General features: G+C 32.2%; 1 protein-coding gene across 1 annotated transcript in view; it reads right to left on the bottom strand.

The window, feature by feature from the left end:
* The window catches only part of LOC125062474 (probable cationic amino acid transporter), a 44,287-nt gene extending 26,643 nt beyond the window's left edge, over nucleotides 1–17,644 (bottom strand). Inside the window, exons 1-2 of the mRNA XM_047668441.1 lie at nucleotides 17,548–17,644; nucleotides 2,033–2,165 (exon numbers count right to left, since the gene is read on the bottom strand). Of these exons, the coding sequence (XP_047524397.1) occupies nucleotides 2,033–2,165; nucleotides 17,548–17,555 (141 nt within the window). The 5' untranslated portion in view covers nucleotides 17,556–17,644. The remainder of the gene's footprint in view (nucleotides 1–2,032; nucleotides 2,166–17,547) is intronic.
* Between the last annotated feature and the right edge of the window lie 5,647 nt (nucleotides 17,645–23,291).

Genomic DNA, 23,291 nt, shown 5'->3' on the forward strand with positions numbered 1-23,291 from the left:
AAATCGGCACTTAGAATCGAGAATTAAACTAAAATCAGTCATGATTAAGGTATAACTAAGTACAGTGTAAACTCTCTATAACGTAAAAATAGTTACATTTGTTTGGTTTAACACAAAACCCAAACATAAATTTTGTCTTTATAACGCAACAGCTACTCTTGATAACGAAGAATTATTGTCATATTTAGACATCAACAACATACATAAGTGTAATTGATTTTATAATCAGCTTATGAAACTAACCTTTTGATGTACCGAAATTTCTAAGAAAGACACCTGAGGTCATAAACAGCCGTCTCGCGTTTTTTATTGTTAATCACATTAACACGTGTGCCATTATTCTAAGATAACATTGCCTGTAGGAATTTTAGTCTCAGTTACTAAACGCACCACCATCACCTATCGTGTATTATAAGTCGTAAACAAAATTTGAAACTGTCAATATGGCCAGTAAAAGGAAAGCGTTATGTTTTATATGTGTTTAGAATAATTTACCTATTGATATTAATAAAATTAGAAATGACTTTTGGTAATTGGTTAAATTCGGTATTTTATTCTCTTCCCTATAACGAAAAAAATACTCGGTGCCTTGAAATTCGTTATAAAGAGTTTACACTGTATATGCTACATCTCAATCATACTGTGAGTCTATCTAAAATTCTAAACTGTCTGGTGGGATCAATATTTTAGATAAACTGAAAACGTTTTTTCAATGTTTTGTAGACAGCGTTCCATACGAAAAAGAATTTTACATACTCAATGTAACTCAGTGGTACTGATACAAATGTTTAGTTGTTTAGCATTCCTTTGAGGAGATTGATATACGTTAAGAGAACTGCCTTGCGATTCTGTAACTCACTTTTCGAACTCGCACAGCGGTTTTCGCATCTGCGGTCGCGCTCAAATCAGTCGTAAAGCAGTCATTTTACGAGTTGGCATTCTGATGCGAAAACCGCTGTGCGAGTTCGAAAAGTGAGTTACAGAATCACAAGGCAGAGACCGGTTTAGTGTTTAGTACGCTGGACGAAGCTCATAATTACAGATGAAATTGTGACATTCAAAACATACGATGAAAATTATGACGAGGTAAACAGCCCTAAAACACATAATTATAGTTTGAATTTAATTACTCTTACCTTTAGGTATTAATAAAACATTGCAGATACTGAAATAGTGAATTTATATAATTTGAGAGTTCCATTTCATAACCAAGATCCTCCTTGTTGTAATTCTATATTCAAACTATATACAAGGCACATTGAGTGAGTGCATCGGACTAAATAAGAGCTTTAAGGAAAATTGAGTTCTACTCGATGCATGTAATATGTTTTTATACAATTCTTATCATAAGAATACTAATATATTTCTGAGCTTATTTTTGCGATATTCAAGAAATAGCAAGATCCACTATTGAAGATAACAAATTTTAAAATTCTTAGGAATTTATAGAGCATTTCATTTCCAGTAGTTTCTTATAAAATAAGGTTTTTAAAGAAAAAATGTAGTCTATACATTGGTAAGAGATTATTCACATAATAATGTATTTCGAAATAGTTATGTATTTTAATCCAATCCTGTGAGACGTACCTAAGAATAATTCTGGCAAAGTCAAAGTAAAAGTAAAAAATAATTTATTCATGTAGGTAACACAATTCATAAGTGTACTTATGAACGTAAAAAAAGAAATATACATTAAATGCTTCTAATTTTACATTTACTGCCAGTTCTCAAATAAAGGGTGATTGAGATTGTAAATAAAACAGGTGACAGTTAATTTAAATAAATTTATTAAAATTAGAGAGGCCAGATTTACTCATCATTCTAAAACTTTGAATACTGGCAGTTAATGGAAATTTTAACATTTAACGTTCATGCTCTGTAAATAATATAAGTGAATATATTTTAACTTAGAGAAATTTAGTTTAGAACATTTCTAAAAAGTTAAGTTTGGCCAACAATAGTCATTTTAGAAAATTGCTTTTCAACATAATTGTAACTATTTGAGAATTTCTAACAAATGAGATTTACTTACAGAGAGGCGTTGTGTACCCGGAGCTGGGATTTCAGGACCCTCGATGTCTTGAGGGTTACGTGTTCGGATGAGTTTTGTGAATAAATTATGGCCATCGCGGCGAATATTACCCCAATCCACCGATCGAAGAGCACTGAAACAAAGAGTTTATATAAAAAAAACTTATATGAATCTATATGGATTATTTAAGCTTACTGTAAATGAAATTGGTTTGAACCGTATAATAAATTAACTTTGATTAATTAATTATTGAAATAGTAATGGATAATTTTACTGATGGTCTGAGTAGCAATATTGATACTAATTGAGGCGAGCTAAATAATTAATTGAGTTGGTTCGAATAAATTATTAATGTTATAAAAGCTTTTTCAACAAATTGACGATAAAAAAAACTTAGCTTTACAATGCTTGAACGTTTAAAGTAACAGATTATATTAAGAAGTACAGTCATTTAATAAAGTGATAATTAAATAATCTATAGCCAAATGTTTTAATTTAATTCTGTCTTAGCCTTTTACAGGATATATTTTCTATGCTCTTTTTCTAATCTCATTTTAAAAAAATATTATATAATAATAATTAGTACAATATTTATATATTATACGCTACGGCCAATTAAGTTCTCATATTTCGGTACGCATTTCCAAATTTGTCCCCTACTCTGCAAACGTCAATTATCAAATTCACTTGCGAACTCTCATCAAGCACATATAATGCGTCTTCAGCAGCAGGGGAATCGAGTTTGGAAGTACATTCGAGTTAAGTGACATATCTGCCGACTGTACCAGTACTCGGGTGAAGCCTAGTAGCCTAAATGATTCATCCATGGATAAATTTTTTTTAAATATTCAATTGTTTTAGATTTCATATTAGTACTCGTTTTGTTTATTCTGTCAACGCACATAAAGAATTTAGCCGTATAAGAAAATTAAGACATAAATACAAAGGATGCATTAGTAATAATTCCTATACTAGTATGTGCATTGTTGTTTCCATATTAAGTTTCTATAAACAGATATCCTAACGTTGTATTGATTCCACAATTAGTAGGAAATTGACAACGTAATATTATTAACGTCAACTAATTCTGGTAGGGGAGCCCAAGAGGGGATTTCGGGATTTACTAAAGCGCGGCAGATTAATATATAGGGGGATACCTTGTACCCGGTTAAGTACCTCCACAAAATATGAGGCCCATATATAAGGCCGCACGTGAAGGAGACAGGATCAGTTTAGTAAAAAAAAATTGACCATCAGAAATTCCCGAGCGCGTCAGATTAAGGTAGGGTGAGTTAATTACATCCTAAAAAGTGTATATTCCACTAATCTGACAATTTGAGAGTGACGGAAAAAAAGGGGAGGGCAACAAAGTTGTAAAAAAAAAACGTCATCTCGACATTCTCGAGCGTAGCTAATTTTTTTTTATTTTGAAGGAAATAATTCAAGAATAATGAAAAATATATAATCTGACGATTTCCGCAAGCCGAAATAACAAAAATTCGTCGATAAAGTTAAATGCGTGCAGCTGCGTGATGCCTACATTTCCTTAAACCGATCGGAATCTACTAAACGGCGTTCTAAATATTTCCCTCAAAATTACATTTCCTGTGAATTTGAACCGATTCGGACCGATAGATTTTGAGAAATTTTGAAAAATCTTAAAAAAATAAGAAATATTTTTTTTTAAAGTGGTTTCTTTATCGATCAACTTCAAAAACTAATCCGCCTTTGAGCTTGAAAAACCACGTCGATCGCCACCAAGCTGGTCAAAAGCGGTTGGTTCGTTCGAGAGATATCGTACACGAAAGAAACCCGAAAAAGGGTTTTTTCGGGATTACTCCGAAATTTGTGGTTCGATCAATTAAAATTGCAAAATTATTTATGAGGATGATAAAACTGCGTCGAATGCCGCCAACCGCGTGAAAATTGCTTGATCCATTCAAAAGTTATTGCGGTTTGAAAATTCCAAAAATAGTGTTCTATGAAACTTCTATCAGACTTTCGAGCTGGGAGAGCTCAAATGCATAGAAATGTTATTTCTTTGAACTCAGCGAGCTCAAAATATCAATTTTAAGCGCCCAGGAATGGAATTAGCGGGAAGTTGCAGGGATGGCCCTTTAGGTGAACCGTTTTTCTATTTTTTTTTTGGCAGATCAGGCGAATCCCTCTAGATAATCGTCAGATTATGAGACAGTACGTTTAGAACATAAAGATGAACCACATATATCTTAATCTGACGCGCTTGAGTATTTCAAAATTGCGATTTTTTTTTGCAAATTAAGAAAATGGCTGTGGGTTTGCGTCCCATCGAAATCGTCAGATTAGTGAATGAGAGCTTTTTTTTGGTGCACTTAACACTCCCTTAGAAAATCTGACGCGCTCGATCATTTTTTTTTTTTTTAAATTTTCAACCCTTAAATACAACCACCCTCATCATGCAAACGATCAGATTAACATACGTACATTATTAAAAATACGTAGGGCATAGATGCTATCAATATCTGACGCGCTCGAGGATGTCCATGCAACAGTTTTTTTTTACATATTTAACTATCTATAGCCGCTTCCCCCACCGATGAAAAGGAATTTATCATATAACATTTTTTTCTTCTTTTTATCTAAGCTTTGCATCCCAATAGGTCTCTACGACGCTCGAGTAAATCCCCATTTAGCATCGTGGGCTCCCCTACCATTCTATTGGGCCAGCATACAAGTCACGTTCCGCTCATAATATTGTAAAGCTTCGATTTAACTAGTTTACTCTCGAAATAGTTGAACGAACTATAATTTATAGGTTTACAGTCTCGTGACTTTATATAGGACGAAGAACTAAATAACCAAACAATGTATGCTAAAAGATATGGAATATGTCAAGTAAGCGTTAGAAATGCTAAACAAAAAAATTTGGCTGTAGATGGGCAACAATTTATTTAAATTTAAATAAAATTTAAAAAATTTTGCACATAAAAATTTGCTTTAATATGAAATCATAATACTCTTTGTTTCATAAAAATCCACATCCAATACATAAAAATATATACGGGGTAACACTGAAAATATTTAGAACTGGCCAATTAGAAACATTGCTAATGAAAACTTTTTTGAATTTCAATTTTAGAACTCTTTGGTAACCTAATGTAGTCATTTGTCATTTGTTTTGAGGATTGGCGGAAAATCTAAAACTCTTGTTGGGAGCGCTGAGAGCTGAGTTGAGTTGGGAGAGCCGCTGTTAAAGGGACGTCCTTTAACAGCGGCTACTGAAGATAACATCAGTGCTGTGCGACGCATGATAGAGGAAGATAAGAGAGTGACCTATAGCAGATACGGGCAATCCTAGGCATTGGTATGATTCAAGTTCAAAAAATATTACACAAACATTTAGGCGTCAGGAAGCTTTGTACCAGATGGATTCCCCATACTTTAACCGACGACCAGAAACACCTTCGCATGGACTGATGTCGCCAAATGTTAGATAAGTTCAACGGCGGTGACTTAAATGCTGTATTTGACATCGTCACAGGTGATGAAAGCTGGATATATTGCTACGAACCCAAAACTATAGATAAAATTCGAGGTATTCGCTTTACGAGCCCTGAAGATGCGGTGAAAGTATACGAAAATGCCATAGAAGAGACATTAAGCCGTTTTTCATTTTCTAAACATTTTCAGTATTACCTAGGTACGTAAAATGTGCTTACTTGTGCATTATTTATTCTGACTTTTACCGTTAACTTCCCTCATTAACTATCAAAGTTACGTGAAATGCTAAGGAAACTGTTATTCCAAATGCAATGCACTCAATACTTGTGCTAACGTATGAACATTGTTTGAGCAAGAAAGCTGCAACAGACCACTCGTGGTTGCGTAATAGAGAAAATATATTGAAAATTCACTTGAAAACCAGCTTAATTGGTATGTCTGTGCCTGCCCACGCTACGCTAGTCAACCGCGTCGGGTTATTTGTTATGAATATTGAGTTATTAAAATAAATTAAAAACCATGTGTTGATTGCTTCTTTGTTGTCTCACTTTTTATTTTATTATAACATTACATTACTAATTTATTATATCTATTACTGTTTTATAATAACAGTTTTTCTCCAAAGGATATTGATAATTCTAATTTTTTTTTTACGGTAATCTCAAGGATTTAATTAGAAGACCTATGATTTTTAACTATTTAAATCACCTTTTGAAATCAAGATATGAACTCTGAAATTCAGATGCGTTCCTGATACACTGTCCTGTATGATCCAACGATTGGAATAATGTTACTGATATTTGTTTGTATATGTTTTAAAGATTTCGTTCAGATTAATTTAACCAGTACAATGGAATAAGCAAGGATTTCCTGTTATAACTGAGAACACAATACTCTTGTTTGCGTGCATGGTCATATTATATGACTACAACGCAAAACCTGTTAGCTTTGATAGTTCAAATAAATAATATGGTACCGGGATCATCAGCAAGGTTTAGTTGAAGTTTTCGAAGAAGGCCTTTGTAAAGGGATAAACTATCAGTCAAGCAACCATATATTATGTTGTTACGGAAAAACATATTGCATGTGTTATTTCGGCTACTTGCGAGGTACTTAACTCCAAAGCACAACTCACATTAGAGGGGCAATACTATGCACTTTAAATTTAGGAATCAATTTTTAAAAAAATCCAATCCAATACGTATGTTGTCATCACGCTGAGTATCGACACTATATTAGTATTATAAAGAAATGCTATTACAGATAGATAGATATCTACACTATTCGTTTTTAATGTACTGTTAATAAAGCTTAATTTAAATAAATAAATAAGGCTGCATTTCAAACACCAAAATAAGATAATTGGTAACAGTAATTACAAATTTATTGGTTTTCGAAAGTTTCAACCGCTAGCGATTACCTACACAATTATTTGCATAATATCAGTAAGGAAAAATTTGTATAATAAATAGTAATTGAATATAATTAAACGACTTTCATATTATAAACAAAATATTTATTTGTATTACTGCTTTACAAGCTGGCTTCGTTTTGTAAACTAAACTTTTTGAAGTTATACTTCGTTAGGCGCGTTATGAAAAATTGATGACAGTGAAATTTTACGATGCGCGCGCACCGTGACGCAAAATTAACAGAATGAAGTTGCCCACGGAAGATGCTACGGCATTGGACATAATTTAAAAACCACATTCGAATAAGAATAGAATTTATGTACACTTAATGTAAGAGAATAATAATAAATATTTATTTATTTAATTTTTCAAATGTAAACTGAACTTTATTGACTATAATGACTCCTTTTCCAGCCTTTGATTATTTAATTGTAATTAATTTTTTGCATGCAATCAAAAACTATTTTTAATAATGCCAAAGAAGTATAACTTCTTACGCACGTACATAAGTACACGCACATTTTTTTTAATATACAAAAAATTAGCTATTTTATAGCAATTTCTTACTTCACCCTACTCGAAGGTTAATATAATATATGCATGCACTTGAATAAACTTTAAAGTTGCGTGAAATCGAGAGTTTCTTGATTCGATGCCCGGCAAATAAGGGTTTGGACAATTAATATAATTTGAAAATAATGACGAATAGAGAAACTATTATGATACTAATAGGAGGAGATGCTATCGAATATGTACGTACGTATATTTAGGGCAAATATTGTCATTTAATAACCAAATAGATCTTGAGATAGAAAGAAGACTGTCTTGCGCCTGGAAGAGATTTTGGTCCCTTAAGGAAGTACTTAAAAGTAAAGACTTCCCAATGGTAGCTAAGAAAAAGGTGTTCAATCTATGTATCCTACCATGTATTACATACGGCTGCCAGACTTGGGCATTATCTCAGAAACATCTTCAAAAGTTGAGAATGCCAAAGAGGAATGGAAAGAATCATGGTGGGTGTAACACTGAGACATCGAAAAAGAGCAGAAGAGATAAGATCAGCGACCAAAGTAGAAGGCATTATAAAGAAAATAAGGCAATTGAAATGGCGCTGGACCGGGCACATGACTAGAGATAGCAGGTTGAAATGGACAAAAATAATTACAGAATGGCAACCACGCAATGGAAAAAGGAAAAGAGGAAGACACAGCAAGAGATGGGCAGACGATATAAAGAGAATATGAGGCACAACTTGGACAAGAAGAGCTAACATCAGAAAAGAATGGAAACAGCTGGAAGAGGCCTATGTGTCACAAGACACGCTGACTACCTAAAACGGGTCAAGTGACGTATAAGATTAAGTTTTATTTATGTATTAGAATTAAGTTATTTTTAATGTAACTTAAATAAGTGTTATTATATTGTACTGGGTGTCAGAAATAAAGGCTTAATAATAATAATATAGTTCGTTATTTCGTAAGGTTGTATCAAGAAAAGTAGAACAAACGATCAAAATATAAAGCAGAATTATGTGGCAGCATTAATTAGGGAAGCCCTAAATGCAGGTGAATGTATGTTGTTTGATATACGGGACCGTTTTCATTTTATTAAAGCAGAATTTATAGGTATTAAGTTAATTCTAGAAGCGTAGATATATTTTAATAGTATGAAAATGCTACAAACAACTTTTCACGTGATTTTATTAAATTCAATAACATGGTCGGTATTAATGCGGTTAAGCGAAGTGCAAGGCTATTCAAATTCTTGCAAATATCTGTCGATATCTATTAACATCTTATTATCATCTTCTAGAATTTTGCGACGGATATTCTGTATTAAGATTATTATTCTGTCTTAGATTAATTTACCTAAATTGCAAAAGAGAATAAGAAGTCTGTACATATTAAGTAAAGCATGTTAATTGCGTTAAAAGCAATCTCTTTTAGCCAACCAGTTGAATCACTCGCATTTTCTCTCGGCAGAGATAACGTGTGGGAAATTAAAACAAACGGGAACAACAAATAATTTTAAATATTTTCCCGTTCCATTTTAAGGGTCCCATACAATCCCACATCACCTGGTCACCACAAACCCAAACGGTTTTTTATATGTAATCCCGCAACCGGTTTATTAAAAATCTTTCTGTCTGGGTATAAAACATTTTTCCTCACTTAGTTCATTAAAAAAAGTTCCTTCTGAGACTCAAGCGCTTAACAATGCTATATCGAGTAACAAAGGCTTTATTTAAAAACGATTAAAAAATCAGGTCTGTGAAAAACAGTGACGGACCAGTGTCAAACATGTGTATTTAGTTTAACATTAAACATACAATTTAATTACTGAACATCTATTTAAACCTGTCGAACAATACCATGGATATATTGAGTTTATAATGAAATTTTGAAACAAATTGCAACCAACAATCAGATTATTTTATGACGTAGTCATGTTTAACATACAGGAGAAGTTTTAGTAGTGTTAACTATACTACAGGATTTATCACTAAAACCTTTTTGTTTACTTTTGATTAATTGGAAATAAATACTACTTTACAAAGACAATTAAAGAAATGTTCATACAAAGATAAACAGAAATTCTGCACTTTAATACTAAAAGAAATCTTTAATAGGTATCGCTAGACAGCATAAAACATCACCGTTTGTCATATTTAACCATAATCAATATCTAGTAGATGGTGCCAAACATGTATTAAGGAATATATAGGAAGGGAAAAGAGGAGTGGACGTATCCATAGTAACGTGTGTGTCGACCATTCATCCACACCCGAATAGTCAAGACTTGGAGTGATTTTTTTGTTATTTCCACGTATTTATTTATTAGTATATAAATAATACCAATGGATATTTGAAGATCTAAATATCTACAGAAACTAATTCCCTTAATTATAAATCTTAGCATTAACAGGAAATAATTAATTAGACATATACAATAGGGAAAACATAGATAGATAAATAATAAAACATAATATTTGGTAATACATCCGTTACGTTGGCGTTAGTGCGAGGGATGGATTAATTATTAAAGTGATATCTCGCGACGGTTTTCATAACATTTCGAATTATTTGGTAATCTATTCTTATTTTGATACAGCCAAACGTCAAAAAATTTAGGACGAGTTACAGCGTTCCCATAGCAATGCTTGTCAATTTACTTAAATTGACTTTGATATACAGCCGGTTTAAATCCTGTTAGCTATGCAATTCGTATTTTACATCTGAAACATGATGCAAAATTGAGTAGTCAATTTACCTGTTGCATTCAGTGACACTTCTGAAAGGACTGTTCATGACGTCAATTTAAATGCGAGTCCGACTCACAGGCGATATTGACAAATTGTATCTATGTTTCTCCTACGCGTAGCTTAGAATCTAGTGTTTGGAAAAAAATTAAAGGCTACTATAATGACAATCTGTACCGTTATATTTAAAGTACTCTTTCTTTTGTTTGTGGTGAATTGTATTTACGCTGTGACGAAAAGAGACAGGGAAATTATTTATAAATATGTGAGTGAAGATATTATTAGGCAAAATGTAAACACAAATGACAAAACATCGATACATATATCATAAGAATATTGCATTTAAAACGCAGAAAGATGTCTACACAATGCATATAAACTATGCCCTTACATTAGCTATATTGAAAGACCGGAATATAACAAAAGTATCAGGTACTCCAGAGCTTAAGCTTTTCAATAATATACAAAACGTTATTGGAAAAATGTAACAAAGACTAGCTGATATTTATTAGTTACGAGATCGAAATGGTGATCTGATATAAATCTTTGAAAGCTCAGTCGTAACTTGTAACTCAGTCTTGTAATAAAATGCGATGTGAATCCATATTAATAACTAGCTGTGCTCTACGGTTCCATCCGCATTAATTCGGTCGTAGCCCGGTATTCAATAGCCCAAAGCTTTTTTCGATAAATATTCTTTTACACAAGCTACTTTTTCGCTTTGAAATTCTCATAGACTAAAAATTTCAGCCGAATTTCGGAAAACATTTCGGACGCGTAGTTTTGCTTTGACCACGTGTGCAAGCGAGCGTGTCTGCGGGTTTCAGAAAAATTGAAAAAGAGCAATATCGGTCGGTAATTCGATTCTTGTTTTTGGAAGATAAATCGCGTAGCAAAATTAAACAGTGCTTGGAGGCAGTGTACAGTCACCGTAAACTTCTCCATCGACGGCGAAAGTCAAAAATTGGTCAAAACGAGTTTAAACGTGGTCGCACGTCGGTTATTGATGATACACGCCCAGATGCCCCGAAAACGGCTCCCACGGAGGATAACGAAAATCCACGATCTCGTATTGGCAGACCGCCGATTGAAGGTGCGTGAGATAGCTAACACAGAAGGTATCTTAAAAGACCGCGTGGGTCCATCTTAACTCCACTCAGCTTAATAGGTCAGTTTGTCATGTTTAATAGCATGTCAAAAATAGAGATAAAACAAAATTTATCAAATTTTGGCAAATATAAAATCCCCTAGGCCGTAATTAAAGTCTGTAATCAACAGGTGGTTAAGAATGAATGGCTGTCAGCATAATGTTGACACTCAAGTAGCCTCTTCGCTTTACATGGAGCAAGCACGCGTTCATTCTCTCTATTATTCAATTTAATATGACAAACAAAAGCTGCGACAATTGTTAACTATGAAAATTGCCAGATAGCAAAAGTTCATATGAAGCCGTTGAGTTTTTTATTGTTCATTAGACTCAGTTCGAAATAATTTTAGTTTGGTGTTACAGCGCAGTAATATCAAAGTTTCGTAAAAGAGGAAGTCATGAAGTCGGATGATTTAATAATTTCCTTTCTTTGTAGTTACTTATTCAGCTTATTTTTATTGGTTCATCGCGTGGTGCTACCGTGTCCGTTGGGTTTTAATGGGTAAGTACAGACCCAACTAAGAGTCCAGCCAAAGCAGGAGCACAACGAAAAAATTTACTACTAACTCCAAAAAAATTAAATATAAAGGGTTTTTAATATTTAAATATGGTAAATTTAATTAGATTTTTAAAGCTACATTCGTGCGATTATATTAGAGTGTCACAAAGCGCGTTTTACACAAAAGAACTGCCTAAATATATGCCTAACTAAAAAATTTATGCTTCAAAATACCATTTTCAATGACACAATATGTTTTTACGCCCAGCAGTGGCCATCGACAGGCTGAAACTAACGATATATTTTAATAAATAAAATTATATTTAGTTTAATTAATTTCCATATACCTTACATAATCATTCATCACTTATTATTAAATCGATCTAGGTAACATTAAAATTAAAATTCCGCTTCTCATTTCAAATAAATAATAATTAGGATGCACTTTTTTATGGTCTTATGATTTAATGAAGAACAAAATTTAAAATCTGTGAGTTTTCCAAGAAATAAAAATCCAATTATTACACTAATATCTATATAAATGACTATGTACATAATATACAGCTATTTTCACTTCACTTCGTATAGTGAAATTTTTTATTTAAATCCATCAGCGGAAAAGCTCAATAGCTCAGAAATAATTATGCAGGAACGGTATGTTTCAAACAAAGTGCAGCTCTTTTAACCTTCTCTACGCCATTTGACACTCGCATTTTTACTGCGCAATATTGTTGTTTGTATTGGACGAGTGTAAATACGATATTTATTTGAATAGCGAACAGCGATTTTCTCTTTATAACTTATTACTCAGAAAATATAACGACGATTATTAAATTTACATTTTATATCACGTGAATCTTATGTTATATACGATTCCAAGTACCTAGTTGAATTTAATTAATAACTAAGCCATTAAAAAAATATCAGTCTTGGAAATTTTTAATATTTATATTATAGTGTAATTGTTATAAATATGTATTTTAATTACAAAATATTTTTTTTCATTTAAATTTAAATAACATCGTATAGCATAGATAATATATTTGATAATTTCTTGATATTACTGTATTATTCAGTCACCTAGGCAGTAATTCGATCATAATGTTCCATTGCTTTTGATTTAAATTGCAAATGAAGGCAAACACCATTCGCTTACATAATATGCAAAATATGTAAGGAGCATAAGAAAATTTAAATTAAAACATTTATGTATACAACGAATGCGTTACTTTAAAAAATCCAATGGCGCTACAACCTTTTAAGTCTGGGCCTCAGATGGTTGTATATTATGTTTGATGATTTTCTAAAGGCAAATCGGTGATTAGTCGGAAGGCTGGCACTAAAGTGCCTATCGACTTTTGGGTCTATGCCATGCCGGTTTCCTCACGATTTTTTCCTTCACTGTTCACCGCACATAAACTGTAAGTCCATTTGTGCACGATCGGAATTTGAACTTACGATGTCAGGGATGCGCGCTGAAGCCACTAGGCCAACACCCACTCAAATATAAGATAGCCATTATTTATAATTCCCACTACGATATTATTTAATGTCTAAATAATAATAATATTAATATTATTAATATTTGTTTTATTGGTCCCTCGCATGGTTTGTCAAGTTTCACTATCTCTACACATGTCTCCGAATTCCAGTGATTAAAATGTGTTTCACTGTTTCTGTATGACACAAAAGACACAGAACAGGGAGCGGTGGAGGTTTCGAAGACCAGGACACATTCGCAGACCTAGCAGAGCGAGTCTGATCAGCTTTTGCAAAACAATGATCACAGGATACAGAAATATACACTATTTTGTTCCGTTTTCAAACTCCGTCTTGTCAGATGAGTTATAAAAAAAATTATTTAGTCCAGTAACGTGAAGCATGCATGTACGCGCATTTTGTATGTGCGTCTGTCACATATCATAAATCGTTATATTCTTATCTTAACACAGACGAAGTCGCAAGCATCAGATATAATATAATATAATATAAGAATATATAAGAATAAAAGTAAACCAGGCCGTAACCAGCACCATTTCAGTTTTCCCATTAATATTATATTTCATTTAGTTATAAGAAAGTATCGAGAAGCACTATATCTACGTCAAATAAATGCGAAAGGTCAACCAATTCTCTCTCAGAGTAGGCGTATTCAATATTCATCTAAATATTTTATAGAAAACAAAGATTTCAAATTTATATGTAAAAACCGCTTTTAAAATGAAAAATTGCTTTATCCAAGAGTTCAATTATTTCTCGACGTTCCGATCCTAATGGAAACGTTCGTTAAAACATTCCATGAAACAAGAATAGAGAAAACTCACATACAGAGAATTCAATATTGTTATTAAAAAACAATCTCATCGGGTTGTTAGTACCATTAAAATTTTGTCTGATTCTGTTTTATTAACAAGTCAAACACAAATTTAATTTGTGCTTTTAATGAGGTTAAATCTTGGGTTGTAATTCATTTTAAGAACCTATTTGACTATTCCGTGCTTGCATGCAGACTACGAAAAATATTTGTTTCGTGTACCTGCGCTTGCTTTGAATTATAGACAAACATCATTTATTACAAACAAAATAAACAATATATTGATATTTTAATCAGAATAGATTTCTGAATTGCTAATTTTTTAATCCTTATTTTCTGAAATTTAAATCTTTAATATTACATCATACAATTATATATTCTTTGACATACTTAATTTGTAGCTCTTGCTCTCTATGACTCTTTAATTAAGAATATAATCGTTCCTATTATTTTGGTCTTAACATACTGTAGTATAAAAATCCCTGTGCATTATGACTCATGATTAATAAATATGTATCCACACTGAATATGAAATGTATAAGGGGGAAAATGGAGCATTGATAATGTGCAAAAACATTCCTTTTAGAAATACGTGTTGCTCGGTGAAGCGACTAAGTACCGATGCACAAAAGCATTTTATCAATTTCCCGAACCAATACAACACGATATTATTTGACTTTTAGAGTTCAGTTCGTAAGACGTAAAAGTACAAATTTAAGTAAATTATTGTTTATTTATTAAAGCAGATAGTCAAGAATAATATTTTTATTGCCAATTTAATAATTTACATTGAAATATTTGCATTGAAATACTTCGCAGTTAATTGTATATTATAAAAATATAATATGAAATTTCGCGTTAAATAAGTTTAATTTAAATTTCCAGTACTCGCATGGACCAAGAACAATAGTATTTTAAATTTAAATATAAATCGTTTTTTATTTAAAAAATGAATCATAACAGGTATAAATATTTCTAAAAACTTACACATTAATTACATACAAATAAGTAATTAAAATATAATATGTATATACAATATTGACAAGAATGCGATAACACTTGAAATGTTTAATGTTTAAAGAACTTTAAACTAACACCACTCACGGTGTTAAAGAATTGTATTTGATATTGACCAAAATCTGCCTATAAGTGATTTTAGTTTGTAAAAATGTTTTATAAACCTTGTACATACCCTAAATATATAAATATAGGAATAAACTAAAAATAAAATAGTGTTATGAAAAAAATTAAAATAATCAATATAAACTTGTTATATCAGACTATGCCATCAATGCCACATCTAGTAAAAAATCAAATTCGAACATCCGTGTTTTGCTTGGTTGACTGATCAAGTTTATTATGTCTACCCACATTTTTGGTGCTGTTCTGTTTTGTTATTTTATATATGTACCTACATCTGTGCGCTCTAATTTCTAATCTTAGTTTTAAATATGTGTTTCTCAGTAAGTGAATTTTGTATGTAATTCTTATGAGAAATAAAGTTATTCTTAAACCTAATATTTTGTTGTTACTATTAACGGCTGAAAATTATGGAAATAAAATGAGTAACGGCATGACCTCCATTCTTCAAACACAACCTCCTTTACGTTCGTGACAGGAATAATAATTCAACGCAATTACAACATGCAAATAAAATAATATATTTATCTTAACACGCGTCGTACATGTCGTATACTCAAGTGGATACTTTTTCTCAATAGCAAAGTTTAGGTCCTATGTATTTGAATCATAAGCTTCCTGTTGCTTAAAATGTTTAATGTATATATTTTTTTTTATTTAAGCAATAATATTACTCTCTATCTACGGAAGTGGTCTACAGAATCTCTTTCAGAATTATTCTGTCAAACTTTAAGAGATTACCAAATCTAACGTTTAACACTATACCTAACTATAATGTAGCAATTAATTAATACTTGAATTTTCCTGTTATCTATAAGTAATTTTACTTAAGAATCGTCAATCAAAAGTACTTTGTAAAAAGTATGAATAAAGGTTTGCTTAGACTTTGACATAATATTCTCCTTGAGGGAAAGACAACTAAGTTTAGTATTAAATATTTAAAAGATCATGGCCTTGGTAGTTGCATTACAGTTTAATTTTAAGACACGAAGGAAAATAAAACTAAAGCCTATGTTTAGAAAGCTGGCACAGAGCCAGATTTTCTTTCTATTATAATAAGCATATTAAGATTTTTTTTTAAATATTCTAATATCCTCAAATTATTTCGAAACTATCAAGAAAACTACTGTGCGTGTTAAACTCCCTAAAACCTTTCTGAAACTCGTTGAGCCCCGAATAAGTTGAACCTACATCCTAATGCTAATTTTAAAGTCCAACAAGTGCAGTGCCGACTTTTTAAGAATCTTTAAGTTTGACCCTGTATTTCAGCATATGTAAAGAACGAATTATGAATATAATATATTATTTGTTTAATATCAGTCTATCATCAGATATATGTATCGGGAAACTCAGTACCTCTGTTGGTCTTTATTTTATTATACTTAAGAAGAATGCAATGACATAAAAGAGGACAATAGAAATTAGAATTAAATTACGTATGCCTCAACTGTTCGGAAGATGGGAAATTTCACACTTAGCGAATGTTAAAGGGAACAGCTATCTGGGGATGTTGCTTTGAACGAACGAAATTCGTTTTACTTGACCAAATGTAATTTAAAAATAGAATCACATTTTAGAAGCCAACTATTAAACATTTGAAATTATCGACCTTAATTTTGATCATTAATCAATGTTTAGATAATAATTTAATACAATTTTTAATTTTTATTTGAGAACTTATGTATTAGAAATGAACGACTCAGAAAATTTCCTTTATAAGTTAATAATACAGTTACATAATTACATATTCGTTTGAAATATAATTATTAATTAAGAAATAATAAAATGTGATATTTTCTAAACCTTTTTACTATTTTTTAGAAATCGCTGAATAGTTAAAAATGTTAAAGACCATATCGTATCAAAATTTGTTATCGTAACGTATCAAGATTTAAACGTTATATTTATAATATAAAAATAATAAATACAAAAAGATAATTAATTTGAAAAAGTTGCATACATATTCGCAAGTAAAATTATTTTAAAGTGTTCCTAATATTTAATTTAAAAGTTCAGGATTTATTCGCTAAATTTTTAGTTAAAAGTCCATTTTAAGCGTTTTCCTATGCGTTATAATCTAATATAATGAATATTCAATTAAGTGCAGGTTAAAGCTAAAAACATAGGATCCAAAATTTAATCCCCGTAACTTCTAGTCACAATTCCTAAGACAAGAAGGTGCCTTAGTGCGCCAACATTTCAGTAAAATATTGATAATAATAAGAAAATAAAAGCGCAATTTAAATAAAATGTAGTCCACTTACTTCAACATTTTGAAGGTGCTGTTAGAAGACTGTTGTTTTCGTGTCCCTCGATCGGAAAGCCCGTAGAATCAGGACGACTCGACACTGTGAGTTCACGTTTCACACTACGACTTCTTATCGACCCCACGCCGCGCCGCACCGATTGAGGGACACAGTTTAATAAAAACATTAAATAAACGTTAAACGTTTTTAAATATAATTAAAGTATATATTGTGACGTTTTTAGATTTTGCTAATAATTTTTGTTTTACTCTATTGCGTAAGCGAACTTGTCCGAAATAAAGGATATTTCATTTATTATCATCAAAATGCTAATATTAAGTAGAAAACCTCAAAAAACAATGGCGTGTGTCGGCCAAGGGATGAACACTTGACTATTTAAATATCACACATATATGTTTTGAAGCAAAACGCTGGAAAATGTGCATAATTCCATATTTCATTCGATCAGCAACAATACTGTTCACAATTTTAAAAAATCCTTCTTTTAAAAAATGTAAAAGAAAAAAGAAATAAAATTGTTGACTATTCAGTGTCTAACGACTTTTTATGAACCATTTCAGAGAGTATACTGGTGTGTTAATAAACAATGTATATTACTTAATTTCAATAGCCATACACAATTGTAACCACTAAACGTTGTTAAATAGAATCTTAAAAACAAAATAACAGCCCTAAGATGCATGAATCAAAGCCGCGATTTCAAGGCTTTTGACTTGTAAGCAACTGCTTGCATTACTACTATGCACAACCCTCTGTGATGCCGCGCCCGACCATCGCGCACATTGCCAAAATATAAGGAACCAGTAACCACTAAACAATTCATCTATCATTTACACTGACTACACGATCGATGTGTCATAAAGTCACACAATTTAAGACATTCAAGCGTGTTCCAAATTTAAATAAATTCGATTTCTGTAACAACCACTTAAGAAGCCAACGTAAAGTAAACAAAGTACGGGAATTGATAACGCAAACCTTTACTTGCTCTCGTTTTGTAAAACTCTTTACTGTAACATAAAGTGCATTATATTTAAAGCGTTAATTTGTTTGGTTTGGTTCTAAATATACAGGTGGTTTTAGACTCAATATCATACTTGGATAATACATACCGATGACAAACTTTTGAAAATAAATCGTGAACTGTGTGTCCCATAAAGCTCCCTACCCCAGGGAGCAGACACAGTTTTGTATATGTTCCGTTGATGACTTTTCTTTATAATTACTTAGTAACCTTACTAAGTGATTTCTAACCAATTTATTGTTTGGAATCGAACGGGCTATATAATTCAGCTTCTGTTTAAGTTACCTAGTGTTAAGTTTTTATTTTTCTGAGTCGTGGAAGCTTAAAAATATCGTATTTATTTGCTTTAACATATTTTTACACAGTTTTAACATAATTGTGAGCGTTTGTGATATAATCTATATATTTAAAAAAAAAACTATAATATAGTTTTTTTTTAAATAAATATATTATATTTACGTGGCTTTATTTTACCGTTTGCGTTTGGTAAATTAATAGAAGGCAAACTCCTCCTCCGGTGTACATGGGCGGCGGTAAACACTTGAATGACCTGCCTGCTCATTTACCTCCCGTCCCCTAAAAAGTATTCTATAAAGTAACAGCTATTCTCTAGTTACTCTATTTGTGCAGAGCTGTTATATGAACGCACCACTTCAAAAACTTAAGGGGCAAATCACACACACTACTTTATACGAAAAAGTATTTCTTAAAACAAACTCCTTAGTTGTGTGTGTGTGTTGTGTGTTTGACTAAAAAGGAATGCCAATCCTTAGAGAGAGTAGAATAAAATAAATAAAATAAAATAAATAAAAAATAAAAATAAAATAGCCTTTATTGCTGAACTTATTTTTACAGTAATTTTTCTTACAAATACGTTTATAACTTTTAACAGTTTCTTTTCTTTTCATAAATCCGGTATCGGTAAACGGTCGTTTCTACATTTCAGCTTGTCTTTCGACATAGGCCTCCTCTAAAGATTTCCACTCTGTTCTATTTTTCGCTATGCGCGTCCATATTGGGCCCGCCACTTTTTTGATGTCGTCCTCCCATCTTCTAGTCTGTCTGCCTCTGTTTCTTTTACTATCTCGTGGTTGCCATTCTGTTATTATTCTCGTCCATTTCTCCTTCTTCTCTCTTATCATATGTCCAGCCCACCTCCACTTTAAGCACCTGTATGTTGTGTATGCATTCTTAAATTTTGTTTTGTTTTTGATACATTTTAGTTTAACTCGGTCTTTTCTTTTAATTCCTATTGTGCTTCTCTCCATTCCATTCTGACAAACTTTTATTTTCCTTGCTTGTTCTTCTGTCAATGCCCATGTTTGGCACCCATATAGTAAGCATGGTAAGATACACATATTGTATGTTCTCCTCTTGTTCCTCATAGACATATCCTGGTTCTTCATGACTTCACTGAGTGACCAATATCTCTTCCAAGTATTAGTTATTCTTCTTTCTATTTCTTTTTGCATACATTCCTCAGTAGATATTAACTGTCCCAAATACACATACTCCTTTACATACTCTATTTCTTCATCATTTACTGTTATGGACTCTGTTTGTGAGGAGTTAGACATTACTTTTGTTTTCGTTAAGTTCATTGACAGGCCTGCCTTCTTACTTTCTTCCGCTAACTGTTGCAACATTTCCTTTAGGGTTTTCGGGTTTTCCGAAAATAAGATTAGGTCGTCTGCAAAGCGTAGGTGACTCAGATTTTCGCCATTTATATTTAGTCCTTTATTCGTCCAATCCAGATTTCTGAATATCATTTCCAGAACTGCTGCAAATATTTTTGGTGAAATTGGGTCTCCCTGGCGTACACCTCTCTCAACCGGAAATTCTTCGCCTATAGATTCTAGTTTTACTTGTGCGGTGCTTTTTGTGTATACGTTATTCAGTATCCGTATGTATTTTGCATGTACGCCTTGATCTTTTAGTGCGTCCCAGATAAATCTATGTTCAAGTGTGTCGAATGCTTTGTTGAAATCCACGAACCCTATGTAGTAAATTTTGTTATATTCTTTAAATTTCTGGAGTATTTGTCTAAGGGCGTGTATGTGGTCTATTGTTGAAAAATGTCTACGGAATCCAGCTTGTTCTTTGGGTTGATTTTCTTCAAGTGTGTTTGTGATTCTAGATAATATTATTTTTGAAAACACTTTGTAAATATTGGACATTAAACTGATTGGTCTGTAATTTGCTATATCTCCTTTGTCACCTTTTTTATGTAGTAGTATAATTGTAGATTTTGTCCAATCCTCTGGAATGTTTTCCGTTTTGATAATTTCATTAAATATATCTGTAAGTCTTGGAGCGATTACTGGTAACGTTGCTTTTAGAAGTTCGTTTGTAACAAGATCAGAAGAGAGAGTAGAATAAGTAGCCGTAAATTGTAGCTACGTCGTTCGAATTCCGGCTGAATACCAATTTACCAATAAAGTTTTCTATCTAATTGATACTAGCAGTTACAGTGAAGCAATACGTGGAAGTCAGGCATAAGGTGTATAACCTACAGATACAGACATCCAATTCGTTTTAACATACGAAAGTCATATTTATCACTAATTATCGAATCCAAATTTGACAATAAGAGCAAGTTTTATATATGTACGTGTTTTTTTTTCTTATAAAATAGGGGGCAAGCGGGCAGGAGGCTCACGTTAAGTGATATCTTTGCAAACTCTCAATGCCAGAAGGCTCGCGAGTGCGTTACCAGCCTTTTATGAAGTGGTACGCTCTTTTCTAGAAGGATCCTAAGTCGAATTAATTCCGAAATACTTCATTAGGTAACTGGTTTCACATGGTGGAGTTACGCGGCAAAAACTGCCTAAAATAGCCTTCTAAGTAAACTTAATCATTCCGGTAGTACATCGGATTATCTCTTTATAATATTTTGATTACCGTTTATACGAAAAAGATTATTATACCAACTTTACCTATAAATTACGATGTATTCTCATATTCTTTAGATACTGTTCATTCTCCCGTAAGAGATTTTGATCAATGTAGAAGCACATTTTCTTGTTACTATAACAACTTGGCTTTCGGAATTATATCACAGGTCTTTGTTGCGCATTTAAATTAGGAGTTTTTTTAGATTATTACATTACACAATTAGCAAATTTTTGCTGTGTTTTAGACAGATATACAATATATGCCAAAATATGTGTGTGAAGTTATCTGAGCAAATACCGGCACAAAAAAAATATGAGTACTGGTACACACAACACACACAATAGTTCCTGTTCTGGAAATTTAAGCAAAAAAATGTTTTTAAAAGCACTGCCAGCAACAGAGTATTTAAGAATACATACTTAGATCTAACGTAAACTGTAGAGTTCCCATATCTAGACCGCAAAGATTTTTATTTTTTCACGTATAAATGGATATATACATATATTTGATTGCCAATTTTAATCAAAGAAGCACGATCTTCCTTCACCACGCCAATGCTTCACCGCACTCTGCAAAACGGACTGTTGAATATTTGACTATGGCAGGTGTCGAGATAATGAGTCATCCGCCATACAGTCCTGACCTGGCGACCTGCTACTTTCATTTATTTCCAAGAACTAAAGATAAAATTCGAGTTATTCGCTTTACGAGCCCTGAAGATGCGGTGAAAGCGTACGAAAATGCCATAGAAGAGACCTCTAAGGAAGAATGGGCCCACTGCTTTTCTCAGTGGTTCCATCGAATGCGACGATGTGTAGAGAGGAACGGAGATTTCTTCGAAAAACAGTAAAAGTATTGGAATCTTTCTACGTTAAGCCGTTTTTTCATTTTCTAAACATTTCCAGTGTTACCTAGGTATCAATCGCGTATATCAGCATTCTAAAAAGCCCGCAGTGCACTTGCCAAATTAAGGTTATATACATGACTGGTGCTCATCGATCAAGTGATTTTCCTTAACGTTGCCTTTTTCGACAAAACTTGAATTGATTTCTTGTCACTTCGTCTGCGTAGTATAAATATAAAAACAACTCAACAAAATACCAGCTTTATTTTCTATTATGTAGGTGTATTCAATATTTGCTTACCACAAACACGTGGATGAGTCGGTACACTATCAATAATGGAACAAATAATGAATTTACTATTAGCAGAATTCAATTTCATCGTGATTGTTCTTAAAATAAATAGTTGCAAATTGCGCCACATATGCTAAGCAATAAGCACGACATGTACATACATGTGATTTAATTTAGTTTTTGTATTTTGATATACTCGATATTGGATTCTGTTAATTAATTTTTATTATTGGAATCGCCGAAATTGAATAATTGACAACATCACTTATCATCAATCATCATTCCATTTACAGAGTAAGCCTGCTGACGGCTACTGGCAAAACTTTTCATACACCGAGGCTTTATAATTTTTTTGGTAAAGAAATTTATTTTAGTGCAGAATTATATTTGTTGTCTATATGAGGTGTAGAATCCATAAATAAATGTTTTTACTAAAGATACTTTTTATAATTTTTTATATTATTTATAAATGTCAACAGAATTTAAATTCGTGTTAGTGACTATGTATTCCATTTTGCGGAATACCACGAGCGGTTTCTATACATTTCTAAATAAACAAACAAATGCCGATCGGCGAGCTACCTGCTCCGCGATCTTAGCATAGCCATATCACTTCAAACCTCTTTCTCTAGTCCTCCGGAGGCCTGAACGCTATTAAGTCGTTTAAATTGCCCGCCAAAAACTAG

The sequence above is a fragment of the Pieris napi genome, chromosome Z (assembly GCF_905475465.1).
Source record: "Pieris napi chromosome Z, ilPieNapi1.2, whole genome shotgun sequence".
NCBI lineage: Eukaryota > Metazoa > Arthropoda > Insecta > Lepidoptera > Pieridae > Pieris > Pieris napi.